The sequence below is a fragment of the Mauremys mutica genome, chromosome 5 (assembly GCF_020497125.1).
Source record: "Mauremys mutica isolate MM-2020 ecotype Southern chromosome 5, ASM2049712v1, whole genome shotgun sequence".
Lineage (NCBI taxonomy): Eukaryota > Metazoa > Chordata > Testudines > Geoemydidae > Mauremys > Mauremys mutica.
This window is the reverse complement of record NC_059076.1, coordinates 111294245-111312137: the sequence shown is the minus strand read 5'-3', so window position 1 is coordinate 111312137 and position 17893 is coordinate 111294245. Positions and strand designations below refer to the sequence as shown.

The 17893-nt window shown below is 40.8% G+C and overlaps 1 protein-coding gene across 7 annotated transcripts in view; it reads left to right on the top strand.

Moving 5' to 3' along the window:
- The window catches only part of SLIT2 (slit guidance ligand 2), a 421334-nt gene that overhangs the window by 386951 nt on the left and 16490 nt on the right, over positions 1–17893 (top strand). For all 7 annotated transcript variants that reach the window (XM_045019040.1, XM_045019039.1, XM_045019036.1 and 4 more), the window contains 4 exons: positions 3721–3814; positions 6299–6436; positions 6532–6772; positions 7169–7299. In XM_045019040.1, the coding sequence (XP_044874975.1) occupies positions 3721–3814; positions 6299–6436; positions 6532–6772; positions 7169–7299 (604 nt within the window). The remainder of the gene's footprint in view (positions 1–3720; positions 3815–6298; positions 6437–6531; positions 6773–7168; positions 7300–17893) is intronic.

The following is a 17893-nucleotide window of genomic DNA, read 5'->3' as shown; positions in this document are numbered from 1 at the left end:
GCTTCCCAGGATAGAGTCCCCCATCCTGCAAGTATGGCCTACACTCGTTGTTCCTAGATGTATACATTTAGCCATATTGAAATGTGTACTGTTTGCTTGCACCAAGTTTAACAAGAGATCCAGATTGCTCTGAGTCATCAACCTGTCCTAGTAATTATTTTTGTATCATCTGTAAACTTTGTCAGTGATGATTTTATGTTTTCTCCCAGGTCATTGATTTAAAAAAAGGTATTTGGCTTATGGCCAAGAATAAATCTCTGCGGGACCCCACTGGGGAAACACCCATTGATGATGATTCCCCATTTAATGTGTGCCATGTTAATTTTATATCATTCAAGTTTTTTAATCAGAATGTTGTGCAGTACCAAGTCAAACACCTTACAGAAGTCTCTAAGTATATTACGTCAATAGTAGTACCTTAAACAACCAAACTTGTAATCTTATCAAAAAAAGATATCAAGTTAGTTTGATAGACTCAATTAATGTTGATTGGCATTAATTACATTACTGTCCTTTTAATACTTTATTAATCATGTACTGTATCAGCCACTCCATTATTTTGCTTAGAAGTCTGTCTCTTGTTGGAGGAGCATAGGAAGGGAATTAGAATGGTTACTGTGTATAACCTCAGAAACTCACTCAGCACAAGTACCCCTTACTCCTTCATATTCACAGACTTCCTTCCGGTCACACTGGAGGTGCTAAAGATCATGGTCACAGGCATTTTTACCTTTTCCATGTTTTTTAATAGAATATATGTCTAAATCCCCCTGGCTCCCTGGAAAATGTCATCCCTTGCCTTGAGTATTTATAGAGACCGATCTAAAACACCAGTGTTCAACAAGCGTGGCACATATGCCCAGCAAAAAATTACCCACTCCTTGACCACATAAAAAGATATGATAGTAATTAATATGCTGAATAAAGAAACAAAGCTGCTCTCGTGGTTACTGTAAAGTAGTCACAAAATAAAATCTTTATTGTAAACATTATTGTACATTGTTTCACATGATTATAAAGAGGAATAAGTGAATCATTAACTATGTGAATTAGCTGCTTTTTTTATCAGATACATCCAGGGCACAACAATATTTGGATTTACCACACACGTCTTTTCCCATGCCACTCTCCCAAAAAGTATATTGTAACCCACACTAGCATCTCTCATCTTTCTCCCTTCCCCAACTCTCATCCTTTGGGGAAAAAACGTCCCAAATGGTACTGTCCCGCTCCTCACCTCATGCCTCCTACTTTGTCCTCCTGGCTTTGTCCTCCTGCATCAATTTTCATATCCTCTAATAATCGGGGAAAGAGGCTGAAGCCACTGTGTACTACTTCCCTATGTATGGTGGCAGTTGCATGGAGCCACTGTAGGAAACAGACAGTAAGCACTGATGGGTGAGAGTGTGGTGTCAAAGCAGTTCCATGGCAGCTTTCCTGCTTCCTCACAGCAAAAGGCCACTTCAGTAGTGAGGATGAGTGTTTGAGACCCCCGCGTCTTCTCACCTTTTCTTCCATCAGTACCCAGTGTTGCTTCTCTTCTGCTCACTCTACTTCCATTGCTAATTGGAGCAAATGCCAAGAGAGGCAATCCTTGGAATCTACAGGACCCACTAGATTTGTGGATCCCTAAGCACAGTTATATATACAGGATATATGAGCATTAATTATATATGTGTGTATATATAATATCACTATGTGTAGTTTGCTCATGTTGAACTAGGGGGAAAAGAATATTGATGGCCTGTTTGTATAAGTGAGAGAAAATAGAGGCAGTAGTGTGTTCCTAGTCACCACAAATAGATAATTACTTTAAAGTGCCAAATATTTTAAGTATGGCTGTCAATTAATCGCAGTTAACTCATGCAATTAACTCAAAGAAATTAATCATGATTAAAACATGATTCATTGTCGTTTTAATCGCACTGTTAAACAATAGAATACCAATTGAAATGTGTTAAATATTTTGGATGTTTTTCTACATTTTCATATAATATTCTGTGATGTAATTGAAATCAAAGTGTATATTATTTTTATAAAAAATATTTGCACTATAAATATGATAAAAGAAATTGTATTTTTCAATTCACCTCAGACAAGTACTGTAGTGCAATCTCTTTGTTGTGAAAGTGCAGTTTACAAATGTAGATTTTTTTTTTGTTACATAGCTGAACTCAAAAACAAAACAACATAAAACTTCAGAGCCTACAAGTCGACTCAGTCCTACTTCTTGGTCAACCAATCACTAAGATAAACAAGTTTGTTTACATATACAGGAGATAATGCAGCCCTCTTACAGTGTCACCAGAAACTGAGAACAGGCATTTGCATGGCACTTTTGTAGCCGGCATTGCAAGGTATTTACGTGCCAGATATGATAAACATTCGTATGCCCCTTTATGTTTCAGCCACCATTCCAGAGGACATGCTTCCATGCTGATGATGCTCATTAAAAAAATTGTGTTAAATTTGTGACTGAATTCCTTGGGGAGAATTGTATGTCCCTTGCTCTTTTTAACCCACATTCTGCCATATATTTCATGTTATAGCAGTCTCAGATGATGACCCAGCACACGTTGTTCATTTTAAGAACACTTTCACTGCAGATTTCACAGAACACAAAGAAGGTACCAATGTGAGATTTCTAAACGTAGCTACAGGACTCAACCCACAGTTTAAGAATCTGAAGTTCCTTCCAAAATCTTAGAGGGACAAGGTGTGGAGCATGCTTTCAGAAGTCTTACAAGAGCAACACTCCGATGCAGAAACTACAGAACCCGAACCACCAAGAAAGAAAATCAACCTTCTGCTGGTGGCATCTGACTCAGATAATGAAAATGAACATGTATCGGTCCACACTCCTTTTTATTGTTATCAAGCAGAATCCATAGTCAGCATGGACGCATGTCCCCTGGAATGATGGTTGAAACATGAAGGGACATATGAATCTTTAATGCATCTGGCACGTAAATATCTTGCAACGTCGGCTATAAGAGAGCCATGAGAAGAACGCCTGTTCTCACTGTCAGCTGATGTAAACAAAAAGCAGGCAGCATTATCTCCTGCAAATATAAACCAACTTGTTTGTCTGAGTGATTGGCTGAACAAGAAATAGGACTGAGTGGACTTTCAGGCGCTATAATTTTACATTGTTTTATTTTTAATGCAGTTTTTTGTACATAATTCTACATTTGTAAGTTCAAATTTCATGATAAAGAGATTGCACTACACTACTTGTATTAGGTGAATTGAAAAATATGATTTTTTTTGGTATTTTTACAGTGCAAATACTTGTAATCAAAATTAAATATAAAGTGAGCACTGTACACTTTGTATTCTGTGTTGTAATTGAAATCAGTATATTTGAAAATGTAGAAAACATCCAAAAATATTTAAATGGTATTCTATTATTGTTTAACAGTGCGACTAATTGCAATTTTTTTTTTAATTGCTTGACAGCCCTAATTTTAAGTGCAAGAAATTGCATTTATACTGTTGGCTCAATGGGAAAGACCAGTCTGGAGATGCTATTTCCTGAAGGATATCAGGAGAAATCAGAATACATTGATTGCTTACATATTATAAAGTATAGAATTTTTCCATGTTAACAATTTAAATCACAGTGGCTGATTATAGTAAGCGTTGCTATTGAGATAAAGACAAATATTGTCAGGGCATTGTGGTATTCGCCCTGAACTGACCATGTATATTATGTTGCAGGTGAGTTGTGTGAGGAGAAACTAGATTTCTGTGCCCAAGACTTGAACCCTTGTCAACATGACTCAAAGTGCATCCTGACACCCAAAGGATACAAGTAAGCATAAAATATTGTCATAGTTCAACTACACTATTTCTACCATTCTCTTATTCTACTCCACCCCTTCATGGTTTGTTTTCATGTGGGTCAATTCTGCTATCAATGCACATTCATAATAATTGTGATCACATATCAATGGCAGAACCTGACTCATTTGTTTTCATATACACCCATGTATTAACTTGAAAAGTATCTAGTGAATTAACTGGTTTTTTTTAGTAGTGTGGATTAAATAGGACCAATAAAGAATGGAGAGTTTCATTCTCTGTGACAGTCTACACAAAATCCTTTTGGAAACTTGGACTGTGAAGGGAATAATTAAGTTAAATTAAAGAGGGGTTATTGTACTGCTTTGTGAGTAGTAATTACAAGACAGGTTATTAGTAAGACACATTGAAGCCATTATAAAATAAGGAAGTTCATCGCCAGGAAGACTAATCTTTAATTACAAGATATCCTTATTAACATTAATTAGTATGCACTCTTAAAAAGTATTTTAATGGACTTTAGATTAGTAGATTTAGGAAACCTGCTGCTTTCAACTGTCATTCATGAGCAACCTGTTTTATGTGATGTATTTTATTGTGTTCAAAATCAGCTTATGCCATTAAAATTGATATTCTTAGCACATTTTAAATAACAGGTTATTTTTAAAAGGCAGACTTTATTTGGAAATATTCAAATGTACATGCAGTGGAGCTAATAATTTTAAAGTGGATCTCAATATTAAGAGTTATTTTGATGAACATTGTTGTACATTATATGCATTTAGTCATTTTCATATTGTCAATCAATAAAACTATTGTTGCTTCTTGTACTTCATTACACAGAACATAAAACTTCCATATTACACTTTGAGATTTTAAACCAGAAAATGACACATTCAGTAGCTTTGAGCATGTATCTCACTTAGTCAGCTTTTTAACTTCTTAATAGTGTGCTTTATACTAATTTTTCCTTCACGTACTCATTTCTTTTTGTCAGATAAAAGACTTAAGACAGATTTGGATACATTTTTATTGATGGGCCTAATTTAAAGAGTTATAGGCATTTAAATTTAAATTCAGTACTTCTAAACAAGTTGTAGGCATAAAAGTATGAGACTGAGTGAAAAATCAGTGAGGTAATCACAAAGATTGATGTAGTTAGGTGTTTGGTAAAAGAGAGAACATATAGATAACTTTTAGACAGCTGTGTTATTGCAAGTATGGATTTGTAATCTTGTCCATTGATCTGTGAGCTAAATAATTCTGAGCACTCATTCAACTTAATGTGTGAGGCTTTAACTGAAGAACTCCCATTAACATTAATGATGAGATTTGCATTGTCAAAGCCCTGCATACAGTACTGAAAATACACCACTTCATCAGTTTTTATTTTATTATGTTAAATAAAATTAAAATAACCATACTGCGACCACTTTGGTTCATAGGCAACAGAGTTAGTTCTTTTAAAGTCTGTTAGCTGAAATTTAAAAAAAAACAGTTGTGATCACTCTAACATGCCTGTGTAAATGCAATGTTGCATTATTCATTGTTGTCTGATAACTGACAAAGAAAATATTCTGCACAAGGATACAAGTCTTGGACTATTTTTCTGACTCCCAGCAACTAAGTTTACCATATTTACTTACTTTGAGTGGATGTACATTACTCATATATTCCAAGCAGAACTATCAGAATGATTCATGAGGGTCCTTCAGATTTACTCTAAATATACTTGATATAATATCAGATAATCAATAACCACAATGTAAAGGGTAAAATATAAGACCTGGTACTAATACTACCCAGATATCTATTGGAAAAGTAATATGGCAAAACACAACATTTCCAGTAAATTCTTGGGGACAACTTTTTGTTTCAGAAAGTGAAGGCAGTAACCAGGAGGGAAGCCATTTTAGACTTGATTCTGATTAAGGGGGATTTGGTAATGAATCTGAAAGTGGAAGGCAATTTGGATGAAAATGATCATGAAATGATAGATTTCATGATTCTAAGGAAAGGAAGGAGTGAGAGCAGCAGAAGAAGGACAATTAACTTAAAAAAAGCTGGGAGCGGAGCCACTGCTCCAGGATGGAGGGACATGGACAAGGGTGAGGAGGCCAAAGCTGGGCCCACAGCTGGGGGCGGGGGCAGGACTGGGAGCAGAGCTAAGGCCGGCAGCCGGGGCGTGGGGCCAGCAGCCGGGACTGGGGCCAGGAGCAGAGCTGGGTGCCCCCCGAACATTCCTCTGGGCCTCCTAAAGTGATGAGCCCCACAGTTTGGAGATCTCTGATGTAATTAATCAATATATGCACGCTCTCAACACCATACTAGAGTTATATTTTAATAGTGCATTATGTTAAAATGTGACTTGAAAAATTGATTTTCTAAATTAGTGCTGCACTTCAGTTAATAAATGCCATCTCTGGCATTTTCTTATGTATATTATTTTTATAGACAGGCATAGTACTAACCAATATACATTCCTGTTCAATAGATGTGATTGCACACCTGGATATGTAGGAGAACACTGTGATATTGACTATGATGACTGTCAAGACAACAAGTGTAAAAATGGAGCACAGTGTACTGATGCAGTGAATGGGTATACATGTATATGCCCGGAAGGGTACAGGTGAGAGAGACTTGAAGACAGGACAAACGTTTATATTTTTATCATACCATGGGGTGATTTTGTCTGAAATACTGTTTTTTTGTGTTTGTATTTAGTGGCCTTTTTTGTGAGTTTTCACCACCAATGGTTCTCCCTCGGACCAGCCCTTGTGATAACTATGAGTGTCAGAATGGAGCTCAGTGCATCATAAAAGTAAATGAACCAATATGTCAGTGTTTGTCAGGTTACCAGGGTGACAAATGCGAAAAGCTGGTCAGTGTAAACTTTGTGAACAAAGAATCCTACTTGCAAATTCCTTCAAGCAAGGTCCGCCCTCAGACCAACATCACTCTGCAGGTAAGAAGGGGTACATTGGCAAGAACTGATCTTGAGCCATGGTCATTTTCTTCACCGTAAATCACTGCAAGTTGACGTGTGTCCTGATCATGTATCATGGGGGAGGAATGCATACATGTAAAACAAATGCATACATACAAAAGTTGTCATTAGGTCAGTTAAAAACTTTAGACTCTCTGACCTACAGAGAACTAGAATCACCATTGAAATTAGCATCACAGCTGATGGATACCTGATAGGGAAAAAAATGATATTTATCATCTGACTATCCCAATTAATGTTTTATAACAAAGAAAGAAATATTGGTAATGCCCATGGGAATGAGTTCAACCCATTTAGCATGTCAGGTTTATTTGGATTAATTTCTTTATAAATTAGTGTTTCTTTTTTCACTAGATTGCCACAGATGAGGACAGTGGAATCCTTCTGTACAAAGGTGACAGAGATCATATAGCAGTGGAGCTGTACCGTGGTCGAGTGAGGGTCAGTTACGACACAGGATCTTATCCAGCATCTGCCATTTACAGGTGAACCCAAATACAATAAATTACAGTTCAAGACAAAACGTATATGATCTCCTGCTGTCTGGGGTCTAACGTCAGATTTTGCAGTAGACATTTAGAAGAAGGAATATTTTTTGACAAAATGTAGTGTCAGACTTTATGGAACTGAAAGACTACTACTACTTAAGCATATAATTTCAATTGGAAAATTACCTTAATATGAAAAATGGTATATAGAATGGTATGTGTTAAACTGAAAATAAAGGGTAAGTTTCTACAAGATATTTACACTTTTTAAAAAAAATTATTTAAAGACCAAATACATGCAAACAATCTTTCTCTTTTACTCTTCTTCACGGGTGATTTCCTAGTCTGTAGTATGGCCTAAAAGTTAGTGTTACCTGAAACTCCATAAACAAAAGTGAAATTGCAATTTCTCTGTGTCCTCCATGTCAGACATGCCACTACAGTGGGGCATTTCCCTCCTTTAGCAACTGGAGGCAAACTAGATCTTTGGCTATGAGCCAGGGTTTAGGACCAGCTCTGAGAGAGAATTTGCCAGCTCTGCTTCCAAACCTGTGCAGACACAGGCTCCACATTTCCTTTTGTAATAAGCTTTCCCTAGGATTTTTGGACTATTTTAAACTACATTTTTCTAATTTTCTTCATTGGCTTTTAGGTTTTTCCTCCTCAAAATTACTATCTTCAAAAATATCTTCTCCTAGGTTTCTGAGGAAAGTTCATGGGGAAGCACCATGGGGCAGCACCCTCACCCCCTCTTTCCTCAGAATTGTCAGATTGAGACAGGGGGAGGGATAGCTCAGTGGTTTGAGCATTGGCCTGTTAAACCCAGGGTTGTGAGTTCAATCCTTGAGGGAGCCATTTAGGGTTCTGGGGCAAAAATCTGTCTGGGAATTGGTCCTGCTTTGAGCAAGGGGTTGGACTAGATGACCTCCTGAGGTCCCTTTCAACCCTGCTGTTCTATGCAAGGAGAAGTAAAAGACCAAAAGATTTCACCATTATTGACCCCAACTACCACCACCAAGAAAGTTCCCAGGTGCAAATGTAAGAGCTGAGCTGGTACTTAGGTTAGGTCCACGCCAAACCAGTTAAACAGGCTGCAAGGAATCTTCCCTCACTGAAACCAGGCCAAAAGCCAGCAGCATAGAATGCTGAGTAAGCTTTTTCAAAGCATTCTTCCCAGACAAAATCTTTTCAGCGTTTTCAGAAAGGAAACACAAAAGGGGTGTGAACACAACTAAAGCAAACTCATTTTAAATCTGTGTTGAACCCGCGCGATCTTTTTGGTTTGGTTTGGTTTTGTAGTATTGACTTAGCTCCTACTCATGGTTATTATGACCACATTTATGTGGTGTACAATATAGTGATACATATTTGATGGAAATTGTAGAAGCTGTCACTTATTTTACATTTTGTAGGGGACATTTTATTTAAAATAAATGACAAACCAGAATTAAAAACCTAATTTTTTTCTCTGGGGAAATAATGTTAAATTTTGTTAGGCAATAATATCAAAGGAACTAAGATAATTTATATGTATTCCACACAAAAACTGTCCTTATAACATACAATGTGTTTTTTAACCATAAAAAGTAGCATGACTTAAACAGTAACTATTTGGAAATTACAGTACTTCTGTTCTTCTAATGCAAGCCTTATTTATGGCATTTTGTTTATAGTTCTGATGAAATACCATAATTTGTAATTTTTCATATTTCAAATGTGTGCATTTAACTAAATTGAATAAAAATAGGACTTAAATTTACAAAAGAATCAAGGTAAGTTTTTAAAACATGATTGTTAGAAAATTGGATGCAACAAATTCCATTTCCCTGTGAATTTACGGTTCAAAATAAGATGATAATCCTTTTATCTGGAATAATGTTGAAAAGAAACTGAGATTAGGTCCTTGTATGGATAGGAATGGGAATTAACAGGGATTGTTTTTCTTGGATTTATATTTATTAGGCTTACCAGCTACCTTTGAAAGCCATCAACAACCCAGGCTGCATGTAATTTCCAGTTATTTGCATTCTGGCTTGCTTAAATCCTTCAAGCCATCGCCTGTAGCTCTTTCCATATTAAAAACCTTATATCCTGTCGTCTATTCTGTACATTTTATGCAGTATTACTTGCACTATCTTATCTTACCTGTGTATTTCAGGGAAGGTAAAACCTGTGCATTTCAGGTAGGCTCTGTCTACACTTACAGTGGTGTGTAGAGTACAGGCATTTCTCACGTAGCTTCACACCATTGGGAAAGGCTCTGGCAGTTCTGCACTGACATAGCCTTTCACTGTGGTGGGGGCGGGAAAGCTCTGGTGGGGGAAAGAGAGTAGGGAAAGGCTCTCACAGTCCCTGCTGCCGGAACCTTTCACCACAGCTGTTCCTAGGTGGGGTGCAGGGCCTGGGGCAGAAGTGACGGATTCGTCTCTTTCAGGACTGACTGTGCCGGCCAATCACACCTGGCCCCCCAAAGCGCAGGGCCCGGAGCAGTTGCCCCGATTTGCCCTACCCCAGGGATGGCTCTGCGCTTTCACTATGGCAAGAAAAACTCTGGTAGGAGGGAGGCAGCCAGGTAAGGTTCCTGCAGCGGAACACTACACTGCTAAAAATAGCAGTGTGGACATGGGAGTTATTACTTGGGCATGTAGGAGCCATGTAGGGTGTATAGCCTGCAGGTTCAGGAATGTAGGGCACTCTACTTCCCTAATCTGTGCCTCACCCTCTATACTGCTAGTTATACTTGTACTAGCTGTGCATGCAGTGTCTGTACTCTACACACCGCCATAAGTATAGACTGCCCTGAGAGAGAGAGAGGGGCTTTGAAGAACCATTACTCAAAAGATCTCAAATTTAATTGCAGCAATTTAAATTAAACATTGTAACATAAATAATAATAATAAAATAACTGGTGTGACTGTTCCATCAAAATAAAATATTTGTACAGCACTGTTGCTACCTCACAGAACACAAATCTTTCCTCAAAGAGTATACTCTGAATTACATGGTATGTGAAGACCACAGACAGACAGTGAAGAAGGCTGAGGAGAGAAGGAGGACATGGGTAGTAAGATAATAAAGTCGCTCAGTAAAGCATGTAAGCATCTTGATTCTCCTTTTTGGTGGTGGTGGTGTTAATCTTCCCTTCCTCTCACTTCTAATAGATGAGATGGTAGAAGTGAGTTTTTGAAGAGATTTACATATGACAGGTGGTGACTGTAAGGGAGAAGGCTTGGGAGGAAATTAGCATTCTGTTGAAAGCTCATCTCTTCTAAGTGCTTTAAAACCCATACAGTTAATCAGATTGACATTTGCTGTGCCTTTGGAAGGTTCAGGGTTCTGCTAGTGATCCAAATTTGGCACCATTTGCCCAAGGGTCAAGATATAGCACTTGGGGAAAAACAGCTTTTCTTAAAGCTAATAGACTCTGGTGACCTTTTTTTTGCTCACAGATCATGCTCAAACTGGAGCCCAGATCATAGCACTAGGGACTCAGATGCTCAAGGGTTACCTGGACAGAGTGCATCGTGCCCACCAGCTGTATGGGGAGAAATCAAATTAAAATGCTATTTGAAAAAGAGTTTGCGTCTCCAATGACATGCATCAAGTATGTACAGAGAGAGAGAGGCTAACTATCTGGAAAACTACCTATACATCACAGTACCTGGGTGGTGCTGAAGATATATCATGGTAATCAAATCCAATCACCACCCCAGGCACCTAGGACAGAAATCTAAGTAAAAAAAACCAGGCCTATTGCTCCAATCTACCTCCATCAAAAGAGGATGTTTGGTTTGGGGAAATGTAATCTGAGTACAGAAGAACATTCAGAAGGTGCTGAAACCATTTTTAAAAATGAAAATAAACTACACAGCAAATGCTTGCTGGGAGGGGAGAGTGATGAGGGAATGGGAGGGAAAGGGTTAGGGAATTGGGTGATGGGGACGGGATGGAGACTAAGGGGAGTGGGAGTGGAGAGGGTTGGACACTGGAAAAGGGGATATAGGGGTAAGTGACAGGACTGCAGGAGAATAGGGGCAAGGTGCCTGTGAGCCCCACATTCCTCTCCCATGTGTGTGCCATGATCTGGGAGCTCCAAACCCATCTCCATGGGTGTGACCCTGCCCACCTTATCTGAGCCAGGGTCTGAAGGGGGTTTGCCTGGGCTGATCCCCTCTTCTTACTTCATGTGAGCAGCAGTCTGGGTATCACTGCGCTCCAGAGGTGTCTGAGCCCCACTCCCTGACTTCCTGTGTTTGCCAGGTTCCCCGACCATCTATGGCAGTTGGTCCCCCACCCCCGCACGAGAGCCAGGGTCAAGGGGCCTGCTGTTCTAGGGAAGGTCTGAGTCCTTCTCCCTATCCTCCCATGTGAGATGGAATCTGGGGTGTCTTGTCCCTCTAAGGGCATCAGAGCCCATCTTTCCTCCTCTGAGACAGAATCTCATGACCCTGTGGGTGAAGAGCCTAGAACAGGCATTCTCAGTGCATGCATCAAGAACTCAAGGCTGAGACTGGGGTGAGGAGCAGAGATTGGTTATGCTTGATACACATCAGAAAGGTTCCAGCACTAGGTAGGTAAGAGAATACCCACTGACATGAATGGAGCAGCTCACACGTTTCAGACTTACTGTTTCAGGCTGTATTCATTTCCCTGAACTATTCTCCTTCAGCTGAGGGGTGTCATCAGAAAGGCCAAAACACAACTGGAGTTGCAGCTAGCAAGAGATGTGAAGGGTAACAAGAAGGGTTTCTACAGGTATGTTAGCAAGAAGAAAAAGGTCAGAGAAAGTGTGGGACCTTTATTGAATGGGGTGACAGATCATGTGGAAAAAGCTGAAGTACTCAATGCTTTTTTTGCCTCAGTCTTCATAGTCAAGGTCAGCTCCCACACTGTTGTCTTGGGCAACACAATATGGGGAGGAGGTGAGCAGCCCTCAGTGGTGAAAGAACAAGTTAAGGAGTATTTAGAAAAGCTAGTCCATGGGTTCAGATCTAATGCATCTGAAGGTGCTGAGGAAATTAGCTGATGTGATTGCAGAGCCATTGGCCATTATCTTTGAAAATTCATGGCAGTCAGAGGAGGTCCTGGATGATTGGAAAAAGGAAAAAGTGCTCATTTTTTTAAAAGGGAAGAAGGAGAACCCAGGGAACTACCAGTCAGCTTCACCTCAGTCCCTGGAAATATCATGGAGCAGGTCCTCAAGGAAACCATTAAGTATGTATTGGATGAATGACTATAAGGTGGATAGAAAGCTGGCTAGATTGTCAGGCTCAACTGGTAGTGATCAATGGCTCCATGTCTAGCTGGCTGCCGGTATCAAGCAGAGTGACCAAGAGGTCGGTCCTGGGGCCAGTTTTGTTCAACATTTTTATTAATGATCTCGATTATGAGATGGATTGCACCCTCGGCAAGTTCGCAGATGACACTAAGCTGGTGGGAGAGGTAGAAATGCTGGAGGGTAGAGAGAGGGTCCAGAGTGACCTAGACAAATTGGAGGATTGGGTCAAAGAAATCTGATAAGGTTTAACAAGGACAAGTGCAGAGTCCTGCAGTTAGGATGGAAGAGTCCCATGCACCGCTACAGGCTGGGGACCGATTGGCTAACCAGCAGTTCTGCAGAAAAGGACCTGGGGATTACAGTGGATGAGAAGCTGGATGTGAGTCAGCAGTGAGCCCTCATTGCCAAGAAGGCTAGCAGCATATTGGGCTGCATTAGTAGGAGCATTGCCAGCAGACCAAGGGAAGTGATTATTCCCCTCTATTCAGCACTGGTGAGGCCACATCTGGACTATTGTGGCCAGTTTTGGGCCCCCCAATATAGAAAGGATGTGGACAAATTGGAGAGAGTCCAGCAGAGGGCATCGAAAATGATCAGGGGGCTGGGGCACATGACTTACAAGGAGAGGCTGAGGTAACTGGGCTTGTTTAGTCTGCAGAAGAGAAGAGTCAGGGGGATTTGATAGCAGCCTTCAACTACCTGAAGCAGGATTCCAAAGAGGATGGAGATTGGCTGTTCTCAGTGGTGGCGGATGACAGAACAAGGAGCAATGGTCTCAAGTTGCAGTAGGGGAGATCTAGGTTGGATATTAGGATTTATTTCACCAGGAGGGTGGTGAAGTACTGGAATTGGTTACCTAGAGAGGCGGTAGAATCTCCATTCTTAGAGGTTTTAAGGCCCAGCTTGACAAAGCCCTGGCTGTGATGATTTAGTTGGTATTGGTCCTGCTTTAAGCAGGGGGTTGGACTAGATGACCTCCTGAGATCTCTTCCAACCCTAATCTTCTATGATTCTGTGATCTCATTGAGTTGAATGGGACCACTTAACTAACACCTCTCTGAGTCTGCAACTTTGAAGTTTGAAACCCACCCAGGGCAGAAATCTGAGAATGAATTGTAAACATTTGGGGAAAACCTGCCTCTGTCAATGTGTGTGTTTTATTTACTGACTATTTGGAAAAATCTGAGTACAACATGATGCTAAAACTATTTTTTTGAAAAGAAAATAAAGTACACCTGTGAATGCCCACTGGGCGGGAAGGGGTGATTGGGGTGCAAGGTTAGATAGTAATGGAGGAGAGGGGTTTAGCTAGGCAGCAAGGGATGGGTGTATAATGGGGAAGATAAATGGGAATAGGTGGTAGGGGAGGGAGCTCAGGTATGGAGGAGGCGAAGGAGAGAGATTAGTAGGAGGGGATAAAACAGGAAAGGTTGGAAAATGTGAGGGTAGCACAGGAAGATGGGGGGTTAGGGATGTGGGGGGAACTGTCAGCACTGAATTTTCCCCTTCTGTCTGTGTGCTGAGATATGGGGGAACCCTACCCCTCTAGAAGGGTCTGAGCCCTTCTCCCTGCCTGCTGTGTGTTCTGGAAACTGGGGGACCTGCTCCACTTGGGGAGTCTGACCCCTTTCCCCTGCCTTTTCATGTGAGCTGGGATCTGAGGTGGGAATGAAGGTAACAGAAATGTAAACCTCTGAAATCCAGAAAATAAACAGCTAAGATGCACATCACCCCTGTGTAGGCTTGGAGGGCTGGCCAGAATGTAGGGGGAAGGGGCCTGATTTGGAGGAGGGACAGACAAGGTGGACCTGGGGCATGGCTGGGGAAGCCTGGTAGCAGCAGGGCCAAGAGTCCTAGTTGGTGGTGGATAGTGGGAGTCAGGGGCCCAGCTCAGTGTGCATCTTGGCTACATAACTTGGGTAGCGGGTAGCCCTCAACCTAAAGATGCATATTTTCATATAGCAATTCACTCTTCTAACAGAAAGTTCTTTATATTTCACTCTAAGACAAGACCACTTTCAATACCATGTGTTCCCATTCGTCCTTCCTTCTGTTCTCAGAGTGTTTTCAAGGGTCTTTGTCAGTGATGGCAGCTTACCTTCACAGAAAAATAATTCTAATATTCCCAAATCTCAACGACTGGGGCATTTTGCTGAAGGGGCATTCTTACAACAAAACCTTGTTGGCCAGTCAGAAGGCCATAACACTTTCTCAAACTGGGACTTCAGTTAAACATTCAAAAGTCCACTTTGACCCCATTGCAAAGATTGGAGTTCATAGGAGCTTACCTCAGTGCAGTAACAGCCAGAGCCTGCCTCCCGAAACACAGGTTTATAACCCTATTGAATTTAGTCACCACAATTCAAATCAGGCCCCAAACATAAGTCAAAAACCTACATCTCCAATTGTTGGGGCATGTGGCAGCTGGTACTTTTGTAATAAGCCAGGCAAGCTTACACATGCAGTGCCTGCAGGGATCACTCAGAACTCTTTATTCTCTGAGCAAACATAGCTTGAACAGACTAATCTTGATTGGTGGAAAGACCCTGACAACATTTGCACAGGAGCATCCTTTACTCAACTGTCCCCAACGGTTGTAATAATAACAGATGTATCTCTGTGGGGATGGGGCACAGGTCTTGACACTCACACTGCTCAGGGCAGGTAGTCATCTCGTGAAACCCCTCTACACATCAACTTAATGGAACTCAGGGCAATCAGGAATGACTGTCTCTATTTTCTGCCATTGATCACAGGCAAATATGTAAAGATCATGACAGACAAAATGACGCATGTTTTATATCAACCAAGAACGGGGAGTGAAAAGACCCTCCCTCTGCACTGGAGCAGTGAGACTTTGGAATTGGTACATACTCAACCAAACCCACATCTCGGCAGCATACCTTCTGATTGTTCAAAACATAACTGCAGATGCCCTCAGCAGATATTTCTCTCAGGATTATGAATGAGAGATAATCTCCTTATTCTCCACTGCATATTTCAGTGTTGGGGCATTCCACAGGCAGACCTCTTTTCCACTGCTAAGAACAGGAAGTGTTCCCATTTGTTCGAGAGGGGGACTAGGTTGCCACTCACTGGGAGATGCCTTTCTCCTTCATTGGACTCAGGTCTGTTGTATGCATTTTCCACAACACCTCTAATGTTGAAGGTGTTGATCAAAATAAGGTAAGACAAGGCCAGAGTTACACTGGTGTTTCAGACATAAGCGCTACAAGCATTGTTTCCTTACCTCATCCACTTGACAGTTTGTCAACTAATCACCCTCCAGGCTACCCCTCATATTCTCTCTCAGGATACCAGTCATATTCTTTACCCCAGCCTCCAAGTTCTTTGCATCAAAGCATGACTTATCGATGGCTTGTGGGGTTAAAAATACTTTGTTCTGAAGAAGTGAAAAGGGTAGGAAATGATCTACCTGTAATGCTTATCTACAGCGATGGTCAGGAATCAGCCACTGGTGCAGTCTAAGACACCTTTCACCTGCGTCCTTAAATTAAAGATAATGTGGCTGTCTTTGAGTTCTGTGAGCGTACAGTTGCTCATCATTACAACCTTTCATTCCTTGGGTGGAAGGTTTCTCAGCTTTTGCAGAGCCAGTGATGGTAAGGTTTCTCAAGGGTTTGAGGAGTCTCTTCCCACAAGTCAAACATCTTACCCAGATTTGGGACCTTAATTTACTGCTTAGATGCCTATGAGACCTCCCTTTGAGCCCAATGGCAACCTGTTCTATACTTAACTTATCAATGAAAATGTCCTTCATGGTAACCAATACATCTGTTCGAAGAGTTGGAGAGATAGGGGCTCTAATGATACATCACCGCTTCACAGTATTCTTCAAGGTTAAGATTACACTACAGCCACACCCCAAATTCTTACCAAAGGTGTCATCTGAGTTCCATATTAACCAGACCATTCATCTCCCAGTTTTCTTCCCTAAACCACACTGGACTAAGGGAGGATGTGGTACTGCAAACACTCAGTGTCAAGAGGGCATTAGCCTTTTACCTGGTCAGGACTAAACCATTTAGAAAATCTTCCAGGTTGTTTGTCTCTCTTGCTGACAGGTCTAAGGGATCCTCAATTTTCAATCAAGACCCTAGATAGATATCTGGATGCATTATCTCTTGTTCTCAATCTAATAATCTTCAACCATTTTCTAGGGTCCTAGCCCATTCAACAAGACCCCTTTCTATTCCTGTGGTCTTAAGAATGTCCCCATTGCTAAGATCTATAGAGCTGCAACTTGGACCTCCATACACACTTCTTTGAAACATTATGCAGTAATCCACAACTCAGCTTCAGATGCTGTGTTTGGCTGTACTAGAGTATGTTCAGTTTTGGACTCAACTCCAAAGTTTTTCCCACCCTCAGTGAGTACTGCTTGGTAGTCACCCAAAGTGGAGCTCCCCTAGGGACACTATTCAAAGAAGAGGTCACTCACCCTGTACAGTAATTGTAGTTCTTCAAGATGTGTCTCTCCCTGTGTGGTCCACTACCTGCCCTCCTTCCCCTCTGCTTTGGAGTTTCCACTATGGAGCTTTGCAAAAGAGAAGGAATGGAGGGTGGTTAGCCCTTGCAGCACTGTATAGCCTTGGTGTGGAGCATGTGGCTGTGTAGGGTGCATGCGTGGGCTGAACAGGCAGTGCTACCTAAAGTCTCCCATCAGAATTGCATGGGGGGCAAAGCACCTGAAGTGGAGCACCCGCAATGGTACACATCTCAAAGAAGTACAGTTACTGCACAAGGGGAGTAACCTCTCCTGCTTTCTGCAGTAGGTTTTCACCAGTAAATAGCAATTTAATCCAGATCTTGTTGGTATTCACTCTTAGGAAAGGGCTTTTCATTTTAAATATTCTGTTTTATATATCCTTATAAACATATATATCCATATAAACAAATAAATGAAGACTTGTATTCAGTGTTGCATTGATCCTTTTGATTTGTACTTCACGTAGGGTTGATATGTTGTAAAATTACATGTTTTTATCAACTTCCCAAGAAGTAAGATGTGCACAATATTATTGCTTTCTCTTGGTTATCTCCAGCAACTAGTGATGTGCATTGTTCAATCTGGCACCATCTTGTTCCTGAAAACATCAAAATATGTTAAATGAAAGTCAGTACTGCATTTCTTATCTCCGCTCATAGAGCTGTAATATTTTTAGTCTTCTTTCTCAGTCAGATTGAAAACCTCAAGTTATATATATGAAGAAAAGCAGTATTATTGTGCACATCTTATCTGATATATATGTGCACTGGTCAACATTAAACCTTGCCATGTGGGAATCTAGA